Below are 27379 nucleotides of genomic sequence, written 5' to 3'. Positions count from 1 at the left end.
CACTATCTGCCGTCTGAAGACATTCTGATTGAAGGCTGTACAGCTCCAATCTCGGAAGACCTCCGGCAGGGTACTCTTACTGTATATTACTGGCCGCTCTGTTGTCGGGGGCCTCTCCAGCATATCCCATACCGTAGTACTGGCTCTAGCCAGCAGATGGCGCCATTGTATAATGGCAGAAAGAGAAAGCCCCCTAGGAAACCCTGAATCCAAAATTGGATTGCAAAGGGTTATGATTTTGGTATAACCTCTTTAAGCAACTAGTGGAGTTCAGGGAAATCTATCAATAGTTTGCAAAATTTAAACAAAATTTCCGCTCATCAATTTTACGAAAAGACAGAATCCGTTACTGTTGTAAGTTTTATTAAATTAAGTTGTTGTTTTTTTTTTCTTTTCTTTTTCTTTTCATCTTTAAAGCACCTTAAAGGAACATAAGACCATTAATTTAAAAAAAATGGATTTCTCTCCAGAAAAAAACATGCAGTCCTTCCTGTGACGGCAACGACTCTCGAGAGATCATTGTCTGCTCGTATGATATAATGGCTAAAACTACCCTTCTTGTCTATGGAGAAAATCAAACCAAAATATAGAAAGAAAAAAAAATAATAAAATAGTTTAAAACGTCACATTTACAATAACTTGTCACAGTTCAAATTTGATAATTCCACATCACGGTGACACTCATGCAGTTTCAGAGAAGACAAGGGAAACCTTTTTATCAGTGGCTTCAGTTTTCCAATAGTCTAGAGGGAGGAAAAAAAAATTCTATTTTGTACACAATTCTATACAAATACTGTATTCTTCCATTTTTTTTTTTACAATAATCGTTCATCTTAAATGGAAAAAGAAAAAAATAGAGGCCGCGGCTCATGCTTTTTTCCAAACTTCTCTGGGGCCGAGATGATCCAATCGCTTGGTATGTATTGAACTTTTTGCTCACTGCTCAGTTTGGGATGGGGAAGGAGAACTGCACAGATATGGCTGTCAATAGTCTCTAAGGGTCCATTGTGTTTATTGTTTTTGTAGGGAACAAACTGATGGAAGCCCTCATGATGCAAAGTAGGAACTCTGCATGGAATACAGTCGGTCAATGGGGTTTCCCACTCTGGCTTGCATGGAGTTGACTTCTGAGGAAGCCAGGAAGCAGTCACTGAGACTTGTTAACGAGGTATCACTGTCGATATCGTGAAATATGGTGTCATTACCTGGTGGAGAAACAGACGGACATTATAAATGGTATGCAAGACCACTAATACAATTTGAGACCAAATCAAAACCCTTAAAAAGGGGTTTCCAGGCAAAAAATATTGATGACTTATCTAGAGGATGAGTCATTAATTAATCCATGGGGAAACACTGCTTGGCATCTCCAGTGATGAGCTGATCACCTAGCATGTTGTCAGGGGCTAGATGTCGTCCTAGGGAATGGCCATAGCTGGCTTCACCCTAAGTGGCCATAACACTTCTAGCACTTTCGTCTCTGACACCGGGGTCGCACACGAAAGTGTAATAGCCGCTTCAGCTTCCATTGATTTCAATGAGAGTGAAACCAGCTATGGCACTTCTGCCATCCCCTATGACGACATCCAGCCTCGTTGCATTGAGAGCAGGCCGAGCAATCAGCTCAACCTCAGAAATCCCAAGTGATGGGTCTCTGGCAATTAACTATTGATGACCTATCTTATGGATAAGTTATGGATAAGTCATCAATAGTTTTTGCCTGGAAAACCCCTTTAGTAGGACAACAGTAGTATGATTAACCTAAAGCGGTTTTCCTATTAAAGACGTTAATCACCTATCCACAAGGTAGAGGATAAATGTCTGATCACTGGTGGTCCAACCGCCGGGATCCCTAGAGATACTGAGATTGGTGCACCAAAAGGCCACAAGGGAATGGACTTGCAGTATGCATGCTCAACCACCGCTCCATCCACTCCTATGCAACAGGCTGAGATCAGTGCACTCGGCAATTTCCCTCTGTCTCACAGAGGTGAATGTAGCAGCGGTCACATATGCGCACCACCACTCCATTCACACGTGGTATTTGGAGGCACCAGTAGTCAGACCCCTAGCGATCAGACCTTTACGCCCTATCCTCCAGAAAGGGGCTAAATTGTTTTAACAGGAAAAACCCATTAAAAGAATTAGGCACAGGGTATTTTCATATAATTTTTCTAGATACAGCGCCATTCTTGTCCACAGGCTGTTACTGGTATTGCAAAATTCAAGACATAACCTATGGACATGAGCAGTGCAGTTTTCCTTCCTTCTACAACCTCTTTAATGTACTGTAATTAGAGATGAGCGAACGTGTTCTTAAAGAGTACTTACGCACCCGGACACCGGCTTTTCCGAGGACTTCAGTGTTCGCGCGTAAAGGTTCGGGGGGCGCCGGGGGGCGGGGAGAGGCGCGGCGGCGCGGGCGGCAGCAGCGGGGAACAGGGGGGAGCCCTCTCTCTCTCCCTCTCCCCCCCACTCCCCGCCGCACCCCCCCGCGCTGCCACGGCGACCCCCGAACTTTTTTCGCCTGAGCACAGAATTCCTCGCAAAGTTCGGTGTTCGGGCGAAAAGGGGCGGGGCCGAACACGTTCGCTCATCTCTAACTGTAATACAACTCCAGGAAAACAAATGTAAGTAAAATGTTACAAAATTAAACAATGTGACTAAAAAATAAAATCTGACTCTTCTGGTTGTTGTCATTTGTAGTTTACATTTTTGTTAAATAACAATTTATAGAGTCAGAGGAAGCATAACTGTAGCTTAACCCTTTCCAATCCACTGTCTGACGTCTAAAGACATTCTGATTGAAGGCTGTACAGCTTCTGATGTCCGAGGACGTCCGGCAGGGTATTCTTACTGTATATTACTGGCCGCTCTGTTGTTGGGGGCCTCTCCAGCACATCCCATACCGCAGCACTGGCTCTAGCCAGCAGATGGCGCCATTGTATAATGGCAGAAAGAGAAAGCCTCCTAGGAAACCCTGAATCCAAAATTGGACTGCAAAGGGTTAAAGGAGAGCCCAGTGGAAAACAGATTGGAGTCTGATTGCGGAGACTCCTACTAAGTGCTTGAACGTCACCGAGTATGCTTGATCATTGCTTTATACAAACTCTTCTGCACCACATTCACATAAATTAGGGAGATGGTGGACTGGGCTACCCTGTTTTAGTAGTTGGTGTAGATCCCAGCAGTTGGACCCCATCAATCTATAGGTGATAAATGTTTTCTTCTGAAGTACCCTTTTAAAGGAATTGAGTATGCATATACAGGGTGTAGTTAAAAATACCAATCCAGTGCTATATCTTAGTACTGGTGTCCTATACTGATATAACAATGGTGTACTTGAATAGTAAGGCACAGATGGTATGGGGCACGGACCCCTTGGGGGCCCCAGAACATCGATTTCAATTTTATGTTGTGGTCCCTGTAAGAGAGACTAAAACCCAACTGCAAAGTTGAAGAGTAGCAGAAATCCACTTTCCACGTCTCTCGTGAGACTGTTGCTATGACTAAAGCAAGGAAACATAGGTTCTGGTAATAGGGCTCTTGTGAAAACATACTTGCAGTGGCCTCCTTCTGCTATGATATGGGCAGATCATCCAGTACATCATCCACGATCGCCTGTAGGAAATGCAGGTACCAACCCATGTTGGGCCTCCTTTGAGTATGCTTTTGCATAGGCCATACTACCAGAACTTATGTTTCCCTACTTCAATCGTAGCAGTGGAGACTTATAGAGACGTGGAAAGCGGATTTCTGCTTCTCACATGCACCTCTTCAAATTTGCAATTGGGTTTTACTTTCTCTATCTTACAGGGGCCACAACACAAAACTGAAATCCAGGAGTCAATGTGCCATACTATCATGTAGTACATCCACTCTTCCTATTCAAGTAGACTACTGGCATTACAATATAGGACATCAGTAGTGAGATATAGCGCTGGATCCGTTTTTATGACTACACCCTGTATAATGTTTTGCTACATGTGCTCCTTTATAAAACCAGGTTATAGCATTTTCACAAACAGGTTTGGTTTGTTTTTTATGCTTTTTTTTTGGTTTTTTTATGTTTTTAATGAAACTTTTGAGGCAAAGACAGAAGTTGAGTCTGAAGGAAAGTGAAGCATAAGTCCTTCCTTTATATTTCCCATATCTTTTGAATCAACTTCTAGATCAGGCTCAAAAAAGACCTCGATCTTGTTGTTGAAACTCTTAGTGGCCACCCAAACAAGCACAGCCTGGTTGCTCATACATCACCCAAATATACAATGGAGAGAACTAGACTATGGGGGAAATCATTACACTAAATCCCCGAAACCCATCTGTTTGCATCAGTGTTAGATTCCAGATGCATGAAAAAGTCAACAGCATAATTCAAACCTTGACTCACCATAGTGACTGATATGGAGGTTCCTTACTAAATGGTAAAATGGATATACATGGAATATTTGCATAAACTAGACCACTCTAGTCATAGATTGCCTTGACTGTGTGTCTGAGTGTGGTTCATGCTCTGTAGTTGTACCTGGCAATTCTTTTTTTCTGGAGTGGAGGATTCTACTTCTTACATTCTTAGTTTTTGCTCATTGGGAGATCCGTATGGGTGTCTACTACTGTCTCTCTGCACCCAGGCAGCGGTTGACATGACTTTTATAAGAAACAGCCTACTGCATGGGAACATGCAGGGATAACTGAGTTATTTCCTATACTAGTTCCCAGCAAGTCATGACAACCACTACTTGGAACCTGTAAATAGGCTTCAAGAAAACATCCATGGATATCCTGATCGAAAAGGATCACATAGGTGAAACCTCTAGAGTGGGCACTTTGACTCCAAACAAAAACGTAATTTTCAGCTTTTGCCCAAAGTGCCGCTTTAAGTGTTATTTGTTTAGCTTGCTGCAACTCATTATATTAGATATATTAGATTCTGACTAGTGTTCAAGAACTCTTAGAGCATGTTTACATGGGGCGGATGAGCAGTGGACATTCTGTAGCAGATCTGCAGCCGAAAGTTTGCATCAAAACCTGAACTATCTGGTGGAGATTTTGCATTGGTTTTTAACACTGATTTTGGTACAGAATTCGCCCCCTCATTGAGAAGAGGTGGGTTCTGCAGCATAAAAGGTGCTAAAATTGAAATGCTGCAGATTTAAATTCTGCATCACATGTCAACTTCCGCACAGGTTTTGAACGGATTTCTTCAGCAGCGTGTGGACAAGATTTTAAAAATCTCATCCACTTTGCTGCTACTGTAAATGTTGCGTAAAATCCACGGCAAATCCGCCCCTTGTGAACATGCCCATAAGGTGGCCATACACATTAGATAAACATTGGTTGTTGGTCGAGCAACTGTTGAAGAAAGGATCACCTGGTGAATGGTTGTGTTGCCAATACCACCATGTACCTTTTAGTCATTATTGCCAACTAGGTAAAGTTAAAGTCCTCTGGTGCAAGCGCCAAGTCATGACTGGCTCCTATGGTGATGTCACATTTTTGAGACAAAAATCTGCTCTGGGACTGGAGGAGCAGAGGATAAATTACCAGTAGCTGTTTTTGTCTGCCAGGTCTTTGATCCACCAGTTTGAGGTCCTGCTTTCGGCTGGCCAAGATGGCCCACATAATCTTTAGACTACCAAATCCCCACACTGTACTGGTAGTGCTGGACTACCAATGCATCTGCTCTGTGATTGGTCAGTACTGCTCACATGATCAGTGTTGTCCAATCAGTGAGCAGTGCCTAGTGTGCATTAGGTAGTTAGAAAATTGGGGTGGCCATCTTGGACTGCTGAAATTGGGATCACAGGGACGGCAGAGAAGAATAAATACAGGTAATGCACCACCCTCCCCTCCAGTCCTGGAATAGAATTTTGTCACAAAACCCAAGGCTTAGTTCAACTTTAATCCAATGTGTATGGGCACCTTTACTTGAACCCTCAATTCTCAACTGAACATTGTATTGTTTCCCCCCCCCCCCCCCTCAAACAAAAGGGAGCACAAAATATTAAGTCACTTGACCTAAGATGAATGATATGACCAGATTATATTGGACATTTCCATTGAAACTATTACTTACACAGGCATATATATTGAATAGAGATGAGCCGAGTATCTCCCCGCTCATCTCTAAAGATTCGGGGCCGGCGGGGGGCGGGGAGCGGCGGGGGAGAGCGGGGAGGAATGGAGGAGAGATCTCTCTCTCCCTCTCTCCCCCTGCTCCCCGCCACAACTCACCTGTCACCCGCGCCGGCCCTGAATCTTTAGAGATGAGCGGGCAGATACTCAGCTAAGGCACTACTCGCTCAAGTAATGTGCCTTAGCGAGTATACTCGCTCATCTCTAATATTGAAATATTGGCATGACGACCTATGTTATTCCAAGTGGGATTATACAGGGATTATCATTTGCATTCTATACTTGGTGATACTTAGCGTCATTGTACAGGGTGCACGCAGCTTACCATAAGGATTCATGTGGTCACCTGGCATTTGAGGAGGGGTGAGTCCTTGCTGGAAAGGGTCTGTGCTGTAGCTGTTCTGATCCATCGTGACGATCTGTTGCTGTGGGGGGGCCAGTGGGGCGTATGAGGTCATCATCCCTTCCATGCGGCTGGACATGACCTCTGACGGGTGACAAGGAGCCACATTAATGCACTCAGTCCTGCAAAGTTTTGTTATCTGTCTATCATTTGTCTGCTAACTCATATTTCATCTTTATCAAATACCAGACGCTACATAAACATAAGCTACCCAATTTCCTCTAGGAATTAAAGGGGCTGCAAAAGATAAGAAAAAAGAAGTCTGATTGTTTTCCAGAAATAGTGCCACTCCTGTGCATGGGTATTCAAGTTAGAGGAGTGCAGTACCATAGATAGCCATTCGTCTGGAGTGGCGCTGTTTCGGGAAAAAAGTACAAGAGATACTTTTTTTCCGATCTCAGACAATCCCTTTAATGTCTCTTTGAAAGGATGGAAACACAAACACTATAAGAGGATAGAAAGAAAGATTCACATAGGGGTGAAAGATATTGTAGCGATGTATTAGGGAGGTTACGATGTATATTAGGTCACAGATTGAAACACAAGTTCAGACACACAGCTTCAAGGCAAGATAAGTGAGAATGTTCCTGGCCATTGTTAGAAGTTATTACAGTGGTGTGAGCTAACATTAGACTTGTCCTCACTGGAAGTTTAGCACTTGGGATACAGTTCCTCATACAGTTTAGGCTACGGAGAATACTTGGTTTAAAGATTTAGAAGGACTTAAGCTAGAATTAAGGCTTTACAAAGGAGTGGGATTAGGCTTAAGGGGCTGATGGATAAAGTTTGAGAAACATTTTTATTTTGGATAAGGCTCAAATTATATTGATGTTATTTCAGACAGCTTTACATATTGGACAGATTTATTAGACTTTTACTATGGTTTTGGTTATGACTAAACTTTTTGGCAGTATAAGATATACGGTATTTGATGAGGATTGATACCTACGTTTTAAGATATTACTACTTTTTTATAGGCTGGTAATCCTAAAAGGATTTTCAAGACTAAAGATTAGTGTGAAATAATTTGTGCTTCTTTGAGTTAAAGGGATTGTCCAGTTGTAAACTACCGATGGCCTATCTGTAAAATAGACCATCGACAGTGCATCAGTGGGGGTCTGCCATCTGGGACAACTGCCAATCAGATTTTTGTGGGATGGTATGCTTGTGCACTGAGCTGATTTCTGCAGGAAGGAGACACCTCTGTTCCCACTGTAGTGGCCAGGCTCAGTATTACACGCATACAGTTCATTGGGAACTTTGCGTGTAATAGTCATCCTGGCCACTACAGTTGCTTACCTGCAGAAATCAGCTCAGTGCATGAGCTCTTTGGCCCAGCAAACTGCTGATGGGCAGGGCTTCCAGGCGGCAGACTATTGCCAATCTACTATTGATGACCTATTCTGAGAATAGACCATCAATTACTTACAACTGGACAACCACTTTCAATTTAGGCTCTTTTCACATGATTCTTTATCCCTTTTCTGGCGAGGAAGGGGTTGAAAAATGTTGGACAACAGGAATAATATAGCCTGTAGTGCTATTTTTACCACTAAAGGTGAGACCTGGTGGATCCCATTTTAAGTAAAGAGGATCTGACAGGATCAGTTTGAAAAAGCAAATTCATCATAGCTGTTATGGCTACCTTATGAACGGAAGCCATGATAGCAGTGAACAGAAAGCATTGGACAGTGTCATACATAAGGGGTCTATGCTTATAGAAATACATGGTGGGATTACTAAAGGGCTACTTACTAAAAAACGCAAAAAAAGGTAGCCTGTATTGCCCCCCATTCTCTAGCTTATATTATACAGATGCCCAAGGAGGGCCTGTCATGGGAAAAAATCAACAGGACTGTCTGCATACCTGACTATCTCCATTTTTACTCATTTTATACTCTTTTTTTTGCTCAGATGGGCTCTTCATAGGTTTGACTTCCAAAGCTCTCAATCTCAATGGGTGATGTCAATCGATAGCAGAGGGTAAAACAGCATAGCAAGACTCACAATAATAGTAAATGCATGCTTCCAGGTGGGAATAGTCTTCAATGCTTAACTCAATCCATAGCAATTTCAAAAGAAGAAAACAAGATCCAATATGGGGTTAAAAATGAAATTACGGTCCAATTTTAATCCATATAAGTAAATACCCCCATATTGGGTGCTGCTTCCTTCTTTTAAAATTGCTATGGACTGTCAATCATGTCTGATGTCACCCATCGAGAGTGAACAGTGAGGACCACTCATTTTACAAATTGAGAGCACCAGATCTATCAAGATCCCATTCTGGCAAAGCTAAGTAAGCATACAAAAATGGGGGATAGAGTCAACAGGGCTGCAGCTGCAGAGCCATACAGCCAGCCACAGTGATTGTATTCCATATCAGGTCCTCTTTATTTAACCCAACACAATGTATTTTGTCATGTCATAGCACATAGTAGGTCCAAAAATGGGAGTATGCACTAAAGGTGCTTTTACATGGAATGACCTGTTGAGTGCAGATGACTGATAGATTGTCTCAACTATAATCATTCCTGTGTTTTACATGGGAAGGATCATCTTTAGTGAATGGAGGTGGAGCAGGGCGGGATCATTCTGGCCCACCTGTCTTCATTCACGATAAACCAGGCAGTGGTTCATAGATGAATGACTGCCTGTTTACACAGGCCAATCTGAAACTGAACAACAAATGAATTCAGTGTTCAGTCGTGCATGCATTTAGACTAAATGATAATCGCTGATTGCACGAATCTGAACAATTTCTCAGGCAATGTAAAAGGGCCCTAAGCCCATGAATCATTACATGCTAAGGTGAAAAAATGGGGTTGACAAGTACCCATGGCAGTCCCTAATTTGGCATGACAATACTTTAGAAATACTAATGTTGTCTGGGGCTGTAACTGGTTTCAGTAAATAACTAGATCATGCGGTATTACATTTAGAAGCCAATTTTACCCATGAGTCATAGGAATGAAAAACGAAGAATAACAGTAGAGGACAAGGGTGAAAACAAGAAGAAGAAGCAATAAAATTAACAAAAGTATAAAGCAATAGAAATAGTTCAAGACTAGAGATGAGCGAGTATACTCGCTAAGGCACATTACTCGAGCGAGTAGTGCCTTAGCCGAGTATCTCCCCGCTCGTCTCTAAAGATTCGGGGGCCGGCGCGGGTGACAGGTGAGTTGCGGCGGGGAGCAAGGGGAGAGAGAGATCTCCCCTCCATTCCTCCCCGCTCCCTGCCGACCCCCGAATCTTTAGAGACGAGCGGGGAGATACTCGGCTAAGGCACTACTCGCTCGAGTAATGTGCCTTAGCGAGTATACTCGCTCATCTCTATTCAAGACCACAAAATTAAGCAGTGAGATTAACCTAGAAAGTAACACAGAAATGTACTCATCTTCTACAAACGTTAAACCAAAAATTAGTGGTATTATTGAGAAATGAAGACTTTATGAGAATGTAAAGTGACAAAAAATGGCTGCCTGAGAGGTTTGGAATTCTTGAACCAAAGTCAAAACAGAAATAACAGATTTACATGTTATAAGAGTATCCCAGAGAAAACCACTATCATGAGTTATATTAGTTACCTTGACCGAGTCTCTGAGAATTTTGTTGTTCTTGCTGTTGTTGGTGTCTTCTTGCTAATTTCTTCATCTGTTTAAGAAAACGGTACATACAAATGGTTGTAAATGTGAGCTGTACAATGGAAGAATATTATAACACAGCAATGATATATAGAAAAGAGAGGGACATACCTTTGCTCTTTGGTTCTGAAACCACACCTGGACCACTCTAACACTAAGTCCCGTTTCAGCTGCTAACGTTTCCCTGACCTGTGGAATTTACATTAAGCGGTTATGGTCAAGATCATCGATTATCATTCTATATTACCAGATATGTACGCAGAAGCTTATAGCATCTGTTGATTTTCTACAATGTGACGAGGCTTGTTGTAATCGTATTTCTACAATATCATGGGTTAGATAAATAAATAAGTTCCATACCTTTCGGCAAGGCTTTGAAGACACTTCAAAAGATGCTTTAAATGCCCTTCTCTGTTGCGTTGTGAGGATTGTCCGTGGTCGTTTAGGCCTCCTTGGATCTTTACCATCATCGCTACCCTTTCCCTGACTTCCGTGGCATTTTCCTGGCTTGATGTCAGCATCTTCATCATCACTCTTCACTGTAATATAGTTCAAAAGATAGCATATAAGCAAGGTTTTCTATCTGGTTATTGCAGATTTGGGCCATAGCAATGGAGACTGAGACTAAGCATCAAGTTGTAGCTTCAGAATGCAGTGTACATTCTGATATGAATTGACAGTAGATTGGGCAAGGAAAAACAGCCGAAAAAAACAATGCAATGAAGATTAAAAAAAGAAGGGGCAAGAGAAGGAGATGAAAGGTGAACAGGAAGGAGAAGGCTAAGGAGAAGATAACTAAGATGGCTAAGGGAAAAGAGAAGAGGAAGAAGGAAAAGAAGGAGGAAAAAGAGAAAATTGAGCCAATGTGGGAGAAGGAGGATGAGAATAAGAAGAAAGAAGAAAAAGAAGGGGGAGGAGGAGAAGGAGAAAGAAGAAGGAGAAGACAAAAGAAGAAGGAGAAAAAAAGGACGAGAAGAGGAAAGAGAAGGAAAAGACAAGAAGAAGAGGAAGAAGGAAAGAGAAGAGAAGAAAAGACAGGACAAAGAGAAGATGGTGAAAGAAATAGAGCAGAAGGAGAAAAAGAAGGAAACAAAACAGAAGAAGAGGAAGAAAGAAACAGAGGAGAAGATGAGGAAAAGGGAAACATATGAGAAGAAGAGGAAGAAGGAAGCAGGAAAATAAGAGGAAGAAGGAAACAGAGGAAGAAGAGGAAGGAGAAAAATAAAAAGGAGAATGAGAAGAGGAAGGAGAAAAATAAAAAGGAGAATGAGAAGAGGAAGGAGTAAGGTTTAAAAAAGAGAAGTTTAAAAAAAGGAAAAAAGAATGGGACAGCAAAAGTCCAAGAAGAGAAGAACAGGAAGGAATAGGGAAAAAAGAGAAAGCAGGAGAAAGAGAAGCAAGTGAAAGATATAAAAGAGAAGACCAAAAAGCTTTACAAATTCTTGCAAATTTTGTATCCTAATTTGCTTTTGAAATTTTTGAGTCCTTTCTATGAAGGAGTCCTTAGAGAATCACTGACTTCACTTCACGCAGCCATATATATCACATAGACAGCCTCTTACATTCTGGACCACCAGACATCTGTGTGAAAACGTGGCAAAGCCATAAAATACTTCGAACAGCAACATAATAACATGCAGTGATATAATGACTCGAGCAGCAATATTGTAATATGCAAAGCTATAAAATAAAATGCTAGAGTTATAAGAACCTGCAGAGATATATAACGTCCTGCTGTGAGTGAGAGGGTACGGTGATATATCATTCAGGCACGTATACCATACAAAGAGGCATAACGTGCTGCACAGTAACCTACAGCACACTGCGTACAGCCAGTATAATACAATATAGAGAAGGCTTACAGTAACATACAGAATACAGTTACAAGACAATGAGAACATTTTCTTTTAGTTTTTTGCTTTTTAGCCTTTTTTTAGAGTCCTGATATTCTCTGTCTCTGACTTGTCTGCTATTTCTAGAATCCCTACCATAATCAACTTCAGTCCGTGGATAATTTGCTTACTTTGCTTGCTATAAAAATAAACAGGACTCTCAGCGTGCAAAGAAATATGTAGAAAGCAACAGAAGCATTGATAAATCGCGGCATACTGTATTTATATGGGGCGAGTTCCTCACTCAGGTTCTGTACATTGCCGGGTGGACAGAACGCCCATGAGAATAGAACCCATTATATTCAATGGGTTAATTTGCATATGATTTTTTTTTGCTTGCACCGATAGTGGGAGATAGAAAAAAATCATAGCATGTCTTATTCAGTATGATTCTGTTGCGAGAATCGCCCACTTTTCAAAAACCCTATTATAGAGGACCTACCACTGGATAGAATCATGGCCCTGCAGCTGCGGCCCCAATTACTCTCCTTTTTTTTTTTAACTCATCTTCCTTTGCCCAGATAGGTTTTTTTAAGGACTAGTTCCTGGCGCTACCAATGTATCAAGTGGGCAGCCCCCTTGACTGGGTGATGTCAGACTCAAATGACAGTCCAATGTCACCCATAGAGATTGAGTGGGCCAGTCAGCCCCGCTTATTCTATCCCTTGGCAGGTACTCTTTAAGGTGTTCTAATTTAAGAGAGGGGGGTTCCTGTTCAGGATGCTCATGTATTAGCTAGAATAGATAGTGCCTTCAAAGAACATTTCCTCTCTGGGGTGCTCAGCACATCTAGGCATTCCATGTACAATCTATGGATTTCAATAAGAATATTGCAATGCTTCCTTTCTCCTGCGGGAGTGCTGCAGGGAAATTAAACACTTCTTATCAGGTTTCCCTACAGATCACAACTGATCACTAAGGACTTATTTACACGGGTGATTTAAACGCTTCATTTTGGTTTAAAGCTAACAAACCTTGGACCCATTAAAGTCAATGAGCCTCGTTTATCAAAACTGTCTAACGAGAAATCTGTCTTTGTTGTCCATAGCAATCAATCAGAGCTCAGCTTTAATTTTTGAAGCTGCTGAGATAAAGTCCACAGCATGTGTGAAGATGGTCTTAGTGTACAACAAATATACATGACATTGGGTGTATTTATGAAGCTATTTACACCAGTTTCCTGGCATATAAAACCATGTTTTGAATCAAAAATTGCAACTTTTTCCTTTTCCCTTTTGAAAAGTGGCAAGTAAAAGGGTGGGGCTTAGCAGGATGGGGCGTATTCTCCTGGTGTATGAAACGCAAGTCTTAAAAAATGTGCCCCATTGTCTTTAAACTACCCATTGTTTGTCTGATCAATCCCAAATACTGTATATGCACCATACTAGAACAATCATCTTCAGCTATGTGCTATAGTATAGCAAGTCATAACAATACATTTTAATATAGACCCCAGTAATGTTTTTGTGCATGTCTTCAAAAACTACAATGCCCCCACCAGTCTGTCTCAGATTACTCACATTTTGAGCTTCACTAGAGATAGACTATATACACCATCTATAGAGGGTGTCAAACAAGCCTCCACCTTTCTTAGATCCCCTAGTTTTCGAAAATGCCTCATAATAAGCGTTGAGTGAACCAGTAGAACCCTGTTTCGGGTTGAACTTTGCTAAACATTTGGTTTGGCACGAATCCGAACCCAGCATCTAGCAAAGTTCTACCCAAAACAGGGTTGTAGTGGTTCAGTTCACTCAATACTAGTCCTGAACACTGGTGTACACACTAGCCATAAAATCATTGTATAACACTTTGAGAGTGTGGTATTTGGCTTTTATAGGTCTTAGAAAATATTAGACACCAGTTTTAGGGGTTTTGGTGAACTTCTGGTGCGGTTTGAACTTTTTTGGACCAAACCGAAGTTTTTGAAAAAGTTTGGAAAACCAGCCTAACAAAACTTTTCAAAAGTTCACTTATGATCTCATCAAAGTTAGAGACAACCTGGTATTCTAGTGGGTAAGTCATGTAACCATGTCCATGCTTTTCTGGACTACTTCCTTGAAGTTCCAACGTTATAAATGCTTACTTACCAGAATCGGAGTCATCTGGACTTCCGGAGCTTAGAAGGTCTTTTTCCTTTTCGTAGTCACTTTTACATAAAAGCTGTCCCTCCTTCAGTACAAACTCATCCCCCTTTCTTAGCTGTCGTTCGCATACACAGCAGCAGAAGCAGCTCAGGTGATACACACACTCCAGGGCACGCATGACAAATTCTGTTGGGGCGATCTTCTCCATACAGCCGCTGCATTTTGCGGCAAAAAGTCTGAAATAGAAACAAACACAAGAATGAATTTATGGAACATTAACCCTTTCCAATCCAATTTGTATCCTGGTTTTCCTAGGGGGCTTACTCTTTTTCTGCTGTTATACAATGGCGCTATCTGCTGGCTAAAGCCAGTACTGCATGAGGTGACACGTTGGATAGGCACTGACAGCAGAGAGGCTGGCAATATACAGTAAGAGAACCCTGACGGACGTCTTTCAACATCGGAGCTGTACAGCCTTAAATCAGAATGTCTTCAGAAATCAGACAGTGGACTGGAAAGGGTTAAGAGCTTTCGCAATTTCCACAGATTTTTCGTACTTTTTGCGTTTTTGCCTTCGCATTGCTGTTTTTTTCTATTGGACAAATACTGATTAGTATTTGTCCAGTAGAAAATAAAATATATGAAGGCAAAAACAGACCAAATACTGTTGAAATAATGATGTCATACGGCAGTGATGTCATCTGTAACGTATACGGATCCATATTACGGACATGCTACAATATGCTAGTCTGAAACCAGCCTTAAAGGGAATGTATTATCTATATTTTTTTTAATAATTAGCTGCAGACAGTGAAATATTTTCCATTTTTTTAAACTGTTTTTATTTTCTGATTGTAGATTTTTTATTCTATTGTTTGTACATGACTAGGGGGTGGCCATCTTGACTAAGCTGCAGTTAACAGCATTTAGAGACATGCTTTACAGCAGCTTCATGGGCCATAGACAAAATAAACATGAGGGGATCCACTGACTTCTATGTTGTGGCATGCTCTGTGACATATGCAGGGAGGGGAGGAGGTGAGCTGTAATGATCACCTACTGTCAATGGTGGATACTGTTATCTGTATATAAATGTTATCTCTCAGTGTAATCCTGCCTGTGATGATAATGAGATGACTGCTGAGAAGTTTTCTCTACAGAACAGGAAGTGTCAGACTATTATTAGGCTTAGTGGTGAGTGTGAAAAATGCAGGAAAAAAATATAAATCGTGACATTGAAAATATAAAAAAAAGTCGCTGAAAATTGTTTAAAAAATGGGTTTAACATAAAAACTTGATTTATACAATACGTTATTTCCTGATGACATATTCCATTTAAAGGAGTTTTCGGAGTGTAAGTATAGACGACCTTATCCTCAGTGCAATGCTCACGATCTCCATGATCAGTTGACTGAAAAGGCCACAGCCCTCAGGTGAGGGCCTCACCATCTTGTTACGTTCATTGGTCACATGACCTGAGAGCAACTCAGTCCCATTCAAGTGGCTTGGAGTGAGTGCTATATGAGAAACCAGTGCAATAAAATCTATGGAGTAGTGCCTAGTATGTAGTGCAGTGGCATAGGCGCCCACCTGAGTGCCACAGTCACTTCAAACAGCTGATTGGTGGGGTCCTAGATGTTGAAACCCCCCGAATCTGATATCAATGATCTATCCTGAGGATGGGCCATCACTAGAGATGAGCGAGTATACTCGCTAAGGGCAATTGCTCGAGCGAGCACTGCCCTTAGCGAGTACCTGCCCACTCGAGACTGCAGGTTCGGGTGCCGGCGCGGGGGAGTGGTGATTAGCAGCAGTCAGCAGGGGGGAGCGAGGGGAAGAGAGGGAGAGAGAGATCTCCCCTCCGCACCTGCCCCGCTCTCCCCCTCAGCTCCCTGCCCGCCGCCGGCACCCGAACCTTCTGTCTCGAGCGGGCAGGTACTCGCTAAGGGCAATGCTCGCTCAAGCAATTGTCCTTAGCGAGTATACTCGCTCATCACTAGTCATCACTATTCGAAGTCCTGAAAAAAAACTTTTGTATGGGTTTAGGGATTTAGGCAATAATGGTCTATCCTTAGATTAGCACAATGAAGGGGTGCAAACGTACTGCCTCCCCTGCATTATTTATACATGCACAGAGCTATCATTTCAGGTGCAGCCGCCTATTCAGACAAGTTACAGGTCGGACCCTACGGTCAAATGACCAAAAGTCTTGGAGAACTTTTCTCAATGTTGGCCCATTGCTTGTAATTAACCAAAAAGAAATAGTTATTTTGGTGAACAGACAGGAAACAAAGACTTATAATAGTTTGCAGAAATGACGCTCTGGTTGCAACAATGTTGTTGCTTAGTAAACTTAACGCTCATGAAATATCAAAGAACACAAGATGCCTAAACAATAAGAAAAATTATAGTTCATGTTCAAATGTGGTTCTGTGGATGACGGAGCGCCACATGTGTTTCTTCTTTCCCAATTCTGTAGTACTATAAATATATCCATATATTCACAACTTTGTATTTACAGTCAGTGCGGCTCTGGTATTGGGAATGAGTAGCCTGTTAGTACCAGTAAGTGATGAGCAAGGGCATATTTACACGTGCAATACGTAGAGAATAGAACCCATTGATTTCAAAGGGTCCATATATACCGCGTTTTCCTGAAAACAAGACAGGGTCTTATATTAATTTTTGATCCAAAATTTTTTACATGTATATCTGCCTGGACACCATTTAAAAATCATGCTAGGGCTTATTTTCAGGGTAGGTCTTATTTTCAGGGAAACAGGGTATTTCAACACATGCTAAAAAAAATGCAGCATGCTCTACCATTGGTAGGTCTAAACGGACCCTGAACTAATTCACAATGTACATCAGGTAGTCAGAGAAGTGGTGCAGCCATCTTTGTTTCTCCAGGCCCAGAGATTCGCTTTAAGTATTCTCATTATGTTTGTAGTGCACCTTGCGGGTATACAACAGGATGATTTTCTAACGTATACCAATAAAGTACACCACTATATAAGCATGCAATTGCATACATGGCCCATAGGTTCTTATGTAAAAAAAAACTTATACCCTATGGTATATGGGGTATTTTTGTGCGGGGTGCCTTTGAGTAGAATAACGTTGACTATGCTATTCTATTCGGCAAGGAAAAAGTATACCAGCGTATGCCAACGTGACGGAGGCCAACTGGACACTCTTTCAGTTTCTGATGACTAAATGGAGGCCTACAGATATGTTTGATGTATATCTTGGGAGCTTTCCCAGCATATGCATTGAAAGTATACTGCAAAGGAAGTGTGACTACAGCTTATCTCCTGAGCAAGTTCATGGAAAAGAGGATGCTGAACAGCCTGGGTTGTTGAGATTTGCTCTGCACCCATTGTTTCCTCCAGGGCTAGCTCTATTGTATCTACTTGGCTTGAATTATTTGAGATTTAATGGCCTTTACAAGGGTTGTCCAGTTGTAAACTATTGATGGCCTATCCTCAGAATAGGTCAAGAATAGCAAATCAGTTGGGGGGCCTGCTGATCAGCTGTTCTCTAGGTCAAATTACTGGTACACTGAGCTGATTTTTGCAGGAAGCAGACAGCAACATTCCCTCTGCAGTGGCAAGGCTTGGTATTGCAGGCCAAGTTCCCATTCACTTCAATAGGAACTGTAATACCAAGCTTGGCCACTGCCTTGGAAACGGAGCTGTCTTTTTTCTGCAAAAATCAGCTCAGAGACAGCCCAGAGAAGGTGGAGGTCCCTGACAATCTATTATTGAGGACTAACTCTGAGGATCGGCCATGAATAGTTTAGAATTGGACAACCCTTTTTAACAATATACAGTAGATGTCCCTATACAGAGAGCAGAGTTATATTATGCATCAGTGAATCTAGACTAAGTTTTCTATCTCAGAGATAGTATTATATAAATATATATATAAATATATATATATATATATATATATATATATCAGCTCACCTACATCATACTGCTAAGACATATTTACTATTCATATAGACATATGATGTAGGCGTACTATTATTCCCATATAATTGTCCAGATGAAGCAGATGATTCACGATGAGTATACACTCAGAGGATGCTGGGACGCTCTTGACCATCTGTCTAATGAATGCCTAATTCTTTATCTATGCAGCTCACATCTAGCGTTAAATTTGGTCCTTCTCTTTACCTTAGCAATTTCATTCCATGTTTGCTTTTTCAATATCTCCCCTTCTGCCACTCCGTTGTCGCTCTCCTGCCCTTCATTTCCTTCTGTGTATCCACAAACATATTTAATTGTTTTACTACAGCATTTATTATGAGACCGGAGAACGGGACTGCGGTGCACACATTAGGCATGCTTCAAGAAGCTTGGACTATAGGCCTTAACCCAACAGGAAGCTTTTGGAGAACAAGGACACATAGGGTCGGACATGTGACTTAAGCAAGATCTACCTTGCCTTAGAAAATTGTAATGAAGTATTAGAAGACTAGTTGGAAGTTGGACCCTTTTACACTGAGTGATTGCTGCCATCTGACAAGCCAACCAATAGGCAACCAATAGACCAAGAGGGGCTCGGTTAGATTGCCTTTACTGAGGCCAATGCTGGTTGCGTGGGGGACAACCTTGTCCATACGATTGTCCGTCCCCCATACATTTTTCATTAACACCGGTAGCAAATTTCTCATTCATAATGGCTTACTGCGGCAGATTTTAGTTTGTCGGCTGACTGGGGTATATTCAGACAACCCGATGATCGGACAAATGAACGTTTCTATGGGCGCTCATGCTCGGCCTGTGTCAAGGGGGGCCTTTAAAACACATGAACTTTGCCTAAAAGGGGTTGTACACTATTGATGGTCTATCCTCAGCATAGGTTATCAAGAATAGATCATTGGTGGGCTGTTATCAGGGACTCCCACCGATCAGCTGTTTTTTTGGCTGATGAACCGGTGAAATGAACTGATTTCTGCAGGAAGTAGACAGCTCCATTTCCTGTGCACTGGCCAGGTTTGGTATTGCAGACCAAGCACCCACTAAAATGAATGGAAACTTGACCTGCAATACCATGCCTGGCCACAGAAATCAGCTTAGTGCGCAAGTGCAGCAACCCAGAAGCCACCAGATCAGGTTGGGGTCCCTGGCAATGGGCTTTCATAGATCCACTCTTGCTAACATATCTTGAGGATAGATCATAAATAGTTTACAACTGGACAATGCTTTTAAGGCCTGTTTATACGGGCTAATGATTGTGCAAAAAATCGTTAGACCAAGCAAAACTTCCCAACACGTGCAATGATCGATTGCTGAAATATAATTCACTCATTTATCGTTGATCACGTCTTTTCTGCTGACATAAAAATGATCATTAGTCGGTGACTAGTTGGGTGATGTAAACAGACATTGTTCAGTCATTCACAGAGAAGGTAATTGCTTTCTTGATTGACCAAAATTTAGCCAGTCTGTGCATATAAACCAATGCCGTTCAAGCGCTAATGACTTGCTCCTTGTTTGGTCAGCAATCGGTTCCAGCGTAAAATGCCCTTAGCCTTGAATTTAAATTGCCAAGTCAAAGTGGTATGTTAGAATTCTCCATTATTAGGCGCATTTGCCCAGTAGTCCCCCTAGACATGCACCAGTAGTCTCCCCTAAACCCAGCGCACTCCCTATCAGATGGACAACATTTACAGATAGCAGAGTCAAGCAAAAAAATTCATAGAGCATCCCGTTGTTGAGGAACCTCAACAGTTTTGATGATTTTAGGAATTCCCCATTACCTGGCACAATTGCCCAGTAGTCCTCCCTAGACATGCTCCGGTAGTCTCCCCTAGATCCAATTTATTGCCCATGAGATGGAGGATACTCACAAATATAGAGGTCAAGCTAAATCTAGAAGTTCATAGAGCATCCTAAGGTTGAGGAACATCAACACTTTTAATGATTGTAGGGTTTTAGGCAAATCAAAGTTCCTCCATGGACGAAGCTCCTCCATCCTTTTATGTTGCATTGACACAGCTATCACTACTCTCCCCATATATACATATCCTATATCTGGTGCCATTTCTTTTACTCAATCCAGTAATCAGGCTGAGAATCAGAGCTGTATATAGGACTCTATCAAGAACGTCTACGTTTCGGAAGTGTTCGAATATGTTTCCAATATTATACAAAGAAGTTCCCAACATCTTCCAAGATTAGCGGACTTTTCTCTACTACCGGTGACGGCTTGACATTTCGCCATATATGCTTATCTTTACAGCAGACCCAAGGAAATAAGCTCATACATCATGACTAGAAGACCATAAACCAGCCCTCTACTCCATCAGGCCCTCGTGTGGTACTTCTAACAAGAGCGCTCCCCTGGAATCAATGTAACTCCTTTCGGTTTGGGTTATATGAGTGAATCATTATGATAGCTGTCTATATGAATTTCTAAGCCTCAACCATTGTATGTGATTTGTTAGAGAGGTTGTGCCTCATAAATGTTGGCATGAAGAAGCTACATAAAACTCCACACATTTCTCGTATTCCATTTTTATGACTCCATACATGCTAGGAGTCTTACTACGGCCATAATCATTACCTGTCTATTCCCATAACCTTCCTCTATTATAGTCGGTGGGGGGGGGGGGGGGGTATTGTATACATACATTATTTGTGTAGGGTTAGTAGGCCCAACATTAACCCTTTTAAAGGTAGAAGGAGTTAACATTCTGTTCTATCTGATAAGCACATTCAAAGCCGTAAAGAGAACAAGTGATATCCGTCCCTCCTCCCTGACTAATAAAATACTTCCTGTGGATTCTCCTTTATGACCGATATCTATCACAAGGCTGAGAAATTTACGAGGACCCCTCTCGTTATTGCTCCAAGCTTTCGAATTAAAACGATTTTTCATTTCCAAAAGTCTTGCGTGCTGTTGTTCCTAACAGCTCACTCCTGCCCCCTGCTCCGCTTCAGATCGGCGCACAACGACACCCTAAAGACTTCATGTGTAATATTCTCAGAATAGGCATGAAACAGCTGCCGGAGAAGTAAAAAGCTTTAACTGCAATTACGGTTCTGCTTAACAATTAGAACTTCTATGGAAACGGAACAATACTCTTCTAACTGCGAATGGGATTTGTAGCCGATAGTCTTTAACGCCGCCGGAAGTTTTTGAAGTTTCGAATATTTTTATGTACGTTTTTTGTGCCGCCGCGCAAATGAAGAATAATTATTAATATAGCGTATTCCATATTGATTCCATTGTATTTCCTACGCACAGAGTAGAGCAATCAAAGGATTTTATAGATCTTTTCACCACGGTAGCTCGCCGATGCCACGCGTTTAACCCCTTCCCGACACATATACAGCTATATATGCCCACACGCCTTGTGCAGTTAGGACGTATATAGACATCCACGCCATATGCTTTGTATGCAGCATAGTGGTACAGAGTGGGCGTCCCTTTGTTTTGACACTCTCTTGCCACAACTGAGGTAATTTAGATCACTGCTGTTAACCCTTTAAATTCCACTGTCAATTCTGACAACAGCATTTAAATGTCCCGAAGCGCTCCGCCACAATATGATTGTGGTGTTGTGGCAGCCTGGGGCCTTCTGAAGGCCATGAGTGTTTGGCTATTACAAAGGCAGATTGTAATATAGTATAATGCAATACCATTGTACTTTATAAATGATCGAATAATCACAAGTTCAAGTCCCCCACAGGGACTAAAAAAAAAAAATGGAACTAAAATAATGACTTTTTAATTACAACCATTGTCAAAAAAATCAAACACCTAGAGGTAGTTATCAGAATCGAATGAAACTTTCTACGTGTGATTGTAACTTTGATATAAAGTACAATATCAGAGCAAAATAATAATGTAATTCAAGGGAGGCTCAAGTACCCTGTTGTACCTCCTCTAGCTTGGATACAAGATGTGATACAGGTGGGCATGGAGGCTCTAGTAGCCTGTTGTACCGCCTCTAGCTTGGATACAAGATGTGATACGGATGGGCATGGAGGCTCTAGCACCCTGTTGTACCACCTCTAGCATGGATACAAGATGTGATACGGGCAGGCATGGAGGCTCTAGTACCTTTTTGGGCTGCCTCTAGCTTGGATACAAGATGTGATACAGACGGGCATGGAGGTATAGAAGTTGTGTATGGTATCCTGTAGCATATCGCTCCACATTTACTGTAACTGAGCCTTTAGATCATGCAAACTCATAGACTGTCAAAGTTGGCATCCCAGATGGTCCCATATATGCTCTATTGGGATGTCCTGAATGTATCACTGAGCTGTCATTGTCCCGCCTACCACTAACTACTAGAGGTGACTAACTGTCATATACGATTGTCCCCCAAATCATCGCACCAGCAGTAGTGGAAGTGTGCCGCTCCACAGCAAAGGAGGAATTGAGGCACTCAACCCTAGGTCTCCAGACACGAGTATGACTGTAGTTAGTGCCGATACAAATCCTGGTTTCATCGCTGAAGACAATGAGATCAGTACTCACTTAAATGACCTTAGGGCCTCTTATACACCCCAATTATAGGCCATGAACCTTTAGCCAAATGTTTGCCTGATCATTGGGCCATGTAGATGTTCCAATGATCAGCCAATGAACCAGCTACAATTACTGATGGTGGAGCATTCATGCTTCAAAGGCTGTTTTCGACTCCTTCCAGCAGCAGAAGACTGCCCATATTGATCAGCATGTATCGTTTGGGGTTTATGATAATGATGCAAGAATCGCAAGATGAGACAGGATCATATTGAGAAATGTCATAGGGTTGCCCATCATTGCCATTGTGCTACATTATATAACACTAATGGTAGTACTAATTAGTTTTTGCCAATAAAAGCAATAAATATAATAATATTTGTCTATCTCAACCACCTCTGGCCCCCACCAGTAATTTGTACCAATTGTCATGGTCTTACGTAATAAGGAAAGCTAAAATCAATACAAAGAAGCAATCTCTAGACTATAGATTGGATAATGATGTCTACTGACCAGCTTGATCAGGTTAGCCCATTATTCATGTTCTACGCCGACCGCTTACCATAATGTCTCTTCATCTGGTGATATCAGTTGCAGGCATCTCATCGTCATTTCTATAAAGGAACTATATCTACCATAGATAAGTCAACTAAAAGTGACTATAAGTAGACTAAGATGCCCACATTTCTGCTTCAAGTGCCTTAATTGAGGCAAGTAAGGCTCTGTAAGAGGAAATATTTAAATCAGCACTAACATAGTATCCAGTTAGTTCTATGATAAAACATAAGTATGGAATTAAAGGGGTTTTCCCGTCAAAAACTATCAGGATAGATCACCAATAGTTAGCTGCCGGGGACCCGCCGCATCGGATCCCCAGTGATCATCCCGCCTGCTATGAGTGCAGCAGATCATATTTGCGTCATAGGAGGCGGGAGCAGAAGTGCCCTAATTGGCTTCATGCCCATTGAAATCAGTGGGAGCTGAAGCAGCTATTACACTTCTAGCAATTCCCCTTCTGACATCGGGAACGTTTAATAGCCATTTTAATCAATTGATTGATTTCAATGGGAGTGAAGCCAGCTAGAGCACTTCTGCTCCCGTCTCCCATGATGCAATGATCTGCTGCACTGACCCGGCGATCAGGTGATCACCAGGGATCCCGTACAGCAGGCCCCTGGCAATTAACTATAGATGACCTATCCTAAGGATGGGTCGTCAATAGTTTTTGCCCAGAAAACCCGTTTAAGGATCTAGAGACCCTCTTACATGGTTTGTTTGCCCTAATCGGCCTGTCGAAATGTATGCAAACTACCTTATTTACTTACAAGATGGCCGGACCATTGTACAAGACGGCCGGACCATTGTACAAGACAATTACTTTTATTTCTTGTGTAACCCGCATGAGCTGCCAAAAAAAGTGAGGAGTAATCATAGCAGCGATCATATCGGCGATCCTTTTCCCAATGTGAATAGTAATAACGAATGCCGATTGATATGCCATTGGTTGATCGGGGCTCGTTATATGAGGCTGATTCTCGGCCCATGTAAAAGTGCCTTTGGGGGAGATTTTAGCGAAAGCACTGTATTTGTATAGCAATTTTGGGCAAAAAACAATTAAAAGAAAAAAATACGAGATGTGCTACAAATGTTCACCACCGCCCCATTCATTTTTATGGGTGGGAGGAAGATAACCGAATTCATCTATCCTCCTCCATCCCATAGAAGAGAATGGAGCAGTGCTGATCATGCATGCCTTCATATGGGGCATTTGAGGTGCACAGAGGTCTGGATCGCTAAAGGTCCAAATGATCGGACTCCCAGTGATCAGACATTCATACCCTATCAGCAAATGTCATTAGTTTAAAAGTCGGTGTAAGTGCAAATTCCCTGGAAAAGTCCGCAGCATTTCCGCATCAAAAACCGAGTCAAGATCCACACCATTGGTGCAGATTTTGACTCGAAATCAACTGCAGATCCATAGCTAATGTCGGCCTTCCACTCCACTCACCTCGTAATCAGCAGCCCCTCATTGCAGCACAGGCCACCTCTACTAAGCACTGCATCTGCCAGTCAGGTGCCCACTTTCGTATCACCTGACTGGTGGGCGCAGTGCTTAGTAGCGGTTGCCAGTTGAGGAATGTGAGGGCTGCTCCATGCGCTGCAGTGAGGGGTTGCTGATTGCGAGGTGAATGGAGATGCGGGCCACAAATCAGCTGTGATCTGCAGCTGACTTTGAGTCAAAATCCACACAAATGGTGCATATATTGACTCAGCTTTTGATTGGAAATGCTGTGGATTTTGCCGGCCGGCTTCACAGCCGGAATCCACTACAGGATCCGACCCGGTCATGTGAAGCCGGATTTACCATAAGGAGGTATCTATGTGTTAGATTAGGGATGCGGGAGTGCAGTTGGAATAAGGTCAACGGGGGGCTCTGTTGCCTATTTTGCTTCGAGAGTTTCCAGTTATGGTTCTGCTGGCAACAGAAACCTAGAAGACATATATAGAGCCAAGAAAGTTGGCTCTGTTAGTACGTGGCGCATTGGTCGATTGGCATATCCTGGATTCTGAATGGCAAAGCCAGGAGCTAAGGGGAGATAAAAAGTTGTACAAATAAGGTTACATATTTAACACAGGATCCTAAGAGCAGTATATAATAGAGCCGCCTGCTGGCGCACACAACCCTACATAAGGTGCTGGTAATCCCAGGGATCTCATGTTAGCCATGTGTATACAGGTGCTTCTGATCCTTATCCCAAACACAGATGCAGATAAAGCACCTTATCACATGTTACTGTTTGCAGAGCACTTCTCTGCCTTTCACTCCCACTTTGCCTCTTCTCTCCTACTTATCTCTCCTATTTAAATACCCCATAATAGAGCCCAGGCCATGTTAAAGTGTCCCGTCAACGTTCCTGCGATTCTCTCCTTTGGCAACCATAGAGACAGCACTTCTGCAGCCCGCCTCCAGGATATACACTATGGATCTGCATCAGTTTAGTACATTGTATCAAAGGATCTATTATTTCTCCAGCGCTGCAAGAATATATCAAGATGTTGCTGAGATATATTGTAGCCCTTTGGCTACGTCTCAACCTAGAAGAATCTCCACAGTGTGGATGTATGTCAGTATTTACACCAAAATTCATGTCAAAATCTGTATGTATGACGGATTTTAAGGCAGATTTCACCCCCTACATGGAAAAGGAGAAATCCATGCTGAAAATGTCAATCTATACTGCTCATATAAAGGGGCTGATATAACGGGGTTACAATAGGCCATCAATAGTAGATTGGTGGGGATCTGCAGCCTAGAATCCCTGACGATCAGCTGTATATTGAGCCTTTGCAATGAAGCACTGAGCTGTTTTCTACAGGAAGCAGACAACTGTATTCTCACTGTAGTGGCCAGATTTGGTATTACAGGCAAATAGGAACTTGACCTGCAATACCAAGGTTGGCCACTGCAGTGGGAACGGAGCTGTCTGCTTCCTGAGGAATCAACTCAGTGCATCAACACAAAGGCCCAGTTTACAGCTGATCAGCGGGAGTTCCAGTCTGCACTGCAGAAAAAAGAATTTATATTCTTGGCATGGTTTCCAAAGGGAATCCACGTCAGGCAGCCGCAGGGAGATTTGCCATATTGAAAGTATGGATCAACATGCGGATATGAGACAGAACTCTGAGGCTCAAATTTGGATTTCTGCAGTGCATTAAGGGCTCTTTCACACAGGCGTATTTGTGTACGCAAAATTTTACGCACGCAATACGCAGAGAATAGAACCCATTGATAGCAATGGGTTTGTACACGTTTTCCATTTTTGAATTCATTGAAATGGGTTTGGGTGCTGCTCAGCAATGCAGGACATAACCTATGAGTGATAACTGAAGATTGCTGCTTCTTGGATGAGTATTTTGAGAGTCTTTCTATGGTGGAGGAAACGGGCAGGGAAGGATCAGTGACATCCTGGAACATTTTATGATCCTGCCAGAGTTTGCTTTTGACTTTACATACTTATTGTCATGCAGATAAAGAATACCATTGTGTAGGATTAAATGAACTTCCATTTAGCCATTTATATTTGTGTACACCAATAGACCATGGGCATAACAATAGGAGGTTCAGCAGTAGCATGCACATCCAGCCTGGTGCATACAGTTACCCAAAGAGTCTTCTTTCATAAGTCAACAGTAAGTGGAAAATACATATAATTAAAAGTTTTTCTGAGCAAAAACTATTGATAACCTATCCTCAGGATAGATCATCAATAGTTAATCGCTGGGGACATGCCACTCAGGAACCTGGAGATCAGTTGATCACCCTACGCACTGTTAGTGCAACAGGGCTGTATGTCATCATCAGGGTGGGAATGGAGGTGCCTTAGCTGGCTTCACTTTCACTGAACTCATTGGCAGCTATTACACTTCCGACACTTCCACTTCCGACACCGGGGATGGACCAGAAGTGTACAGGATGCAGAAGTCTCATTGATTTCAATGGCAGTGGAGTTGGCTGTGGCGTATCCACTCCCAACCCTGACGACGATGTCCAGCCTGCTGCACTGACAGTGAGCCGGGCGATCAGCTGATCACCAGCGATCCCAAGTCGTGATTGACTATTGATGACCTATCCTTAGGATAGGAAATCAATACTTTTTGCCCAGAAACCCCTTTAAATACTAATTGAGGGGGGGACTCTGTTATTGATAAGAGGTTAGGTTGGGTTGCCAT

The 27379-nt window shown here is 42.2% G+C and overlaps 1 protein-coding gene across 2 annotated transcripts in view; it reads right to left on the bottom strand.

Annotated features, from left to right (window-relative positions):
* Nucleotides 1-346: 346 nt before the first annotated feature.
* Nucleotides 347-27379, bottom strand: part of LMX1B (LIM homeobox transcription factor 1 beta) — a 166081-nt gene continuing 139048 nt past the window's right edge. For both annotated transcript variants that reach the window (XM_066580767.1, XM_066580766.1), the window contains 6 exons: nt 14162-14394; nt 10543-10721; nt 10294-10371; nt 10126-10192; nt 6461-6622; nt 347-1205 (listed from right to left, as the gene is read on the bottom strand). In XM_066580767.1, the coding sequence (XP_066436864.1) occupies nt 1048-1205; nt 6461-6622; nt 10126-10192; nt 10294-10371; nt 10543-10721; nt 14162-14394 (877 nt within the window). In that variant the 3' untranslated portion in view covers nt 347-1047. The remainder of the gene's footprint in view (nt 1206-6460; nt 6623-10125; nt 10193-10293; nt 10372-10542; nt 10722-14161; nt 14395-27379) is intronic.

This window comes from Eleutherodactylus coqui, chromosome 10 (assembly GCF_035609145.1).
Source record: "Eleutherodactylus coqui strain aEleCoq1 chromosome 10, aEleCoq1.hap1, whole genome shotgun sequence".
Taxonomy (NCBI): domain Eukaryota; kingdom Metazoa; phylum Chordata; class Amphibia; order Anura; family Eleutherodactylidae; genus Eleutherodactylus; species Eleutherodactylus coqui.
The sequence above is the reverse complement of the archived record's forward strand: the minus strand, read 5'-3'. Positions and strand labels throughout refer to the sequence as shown.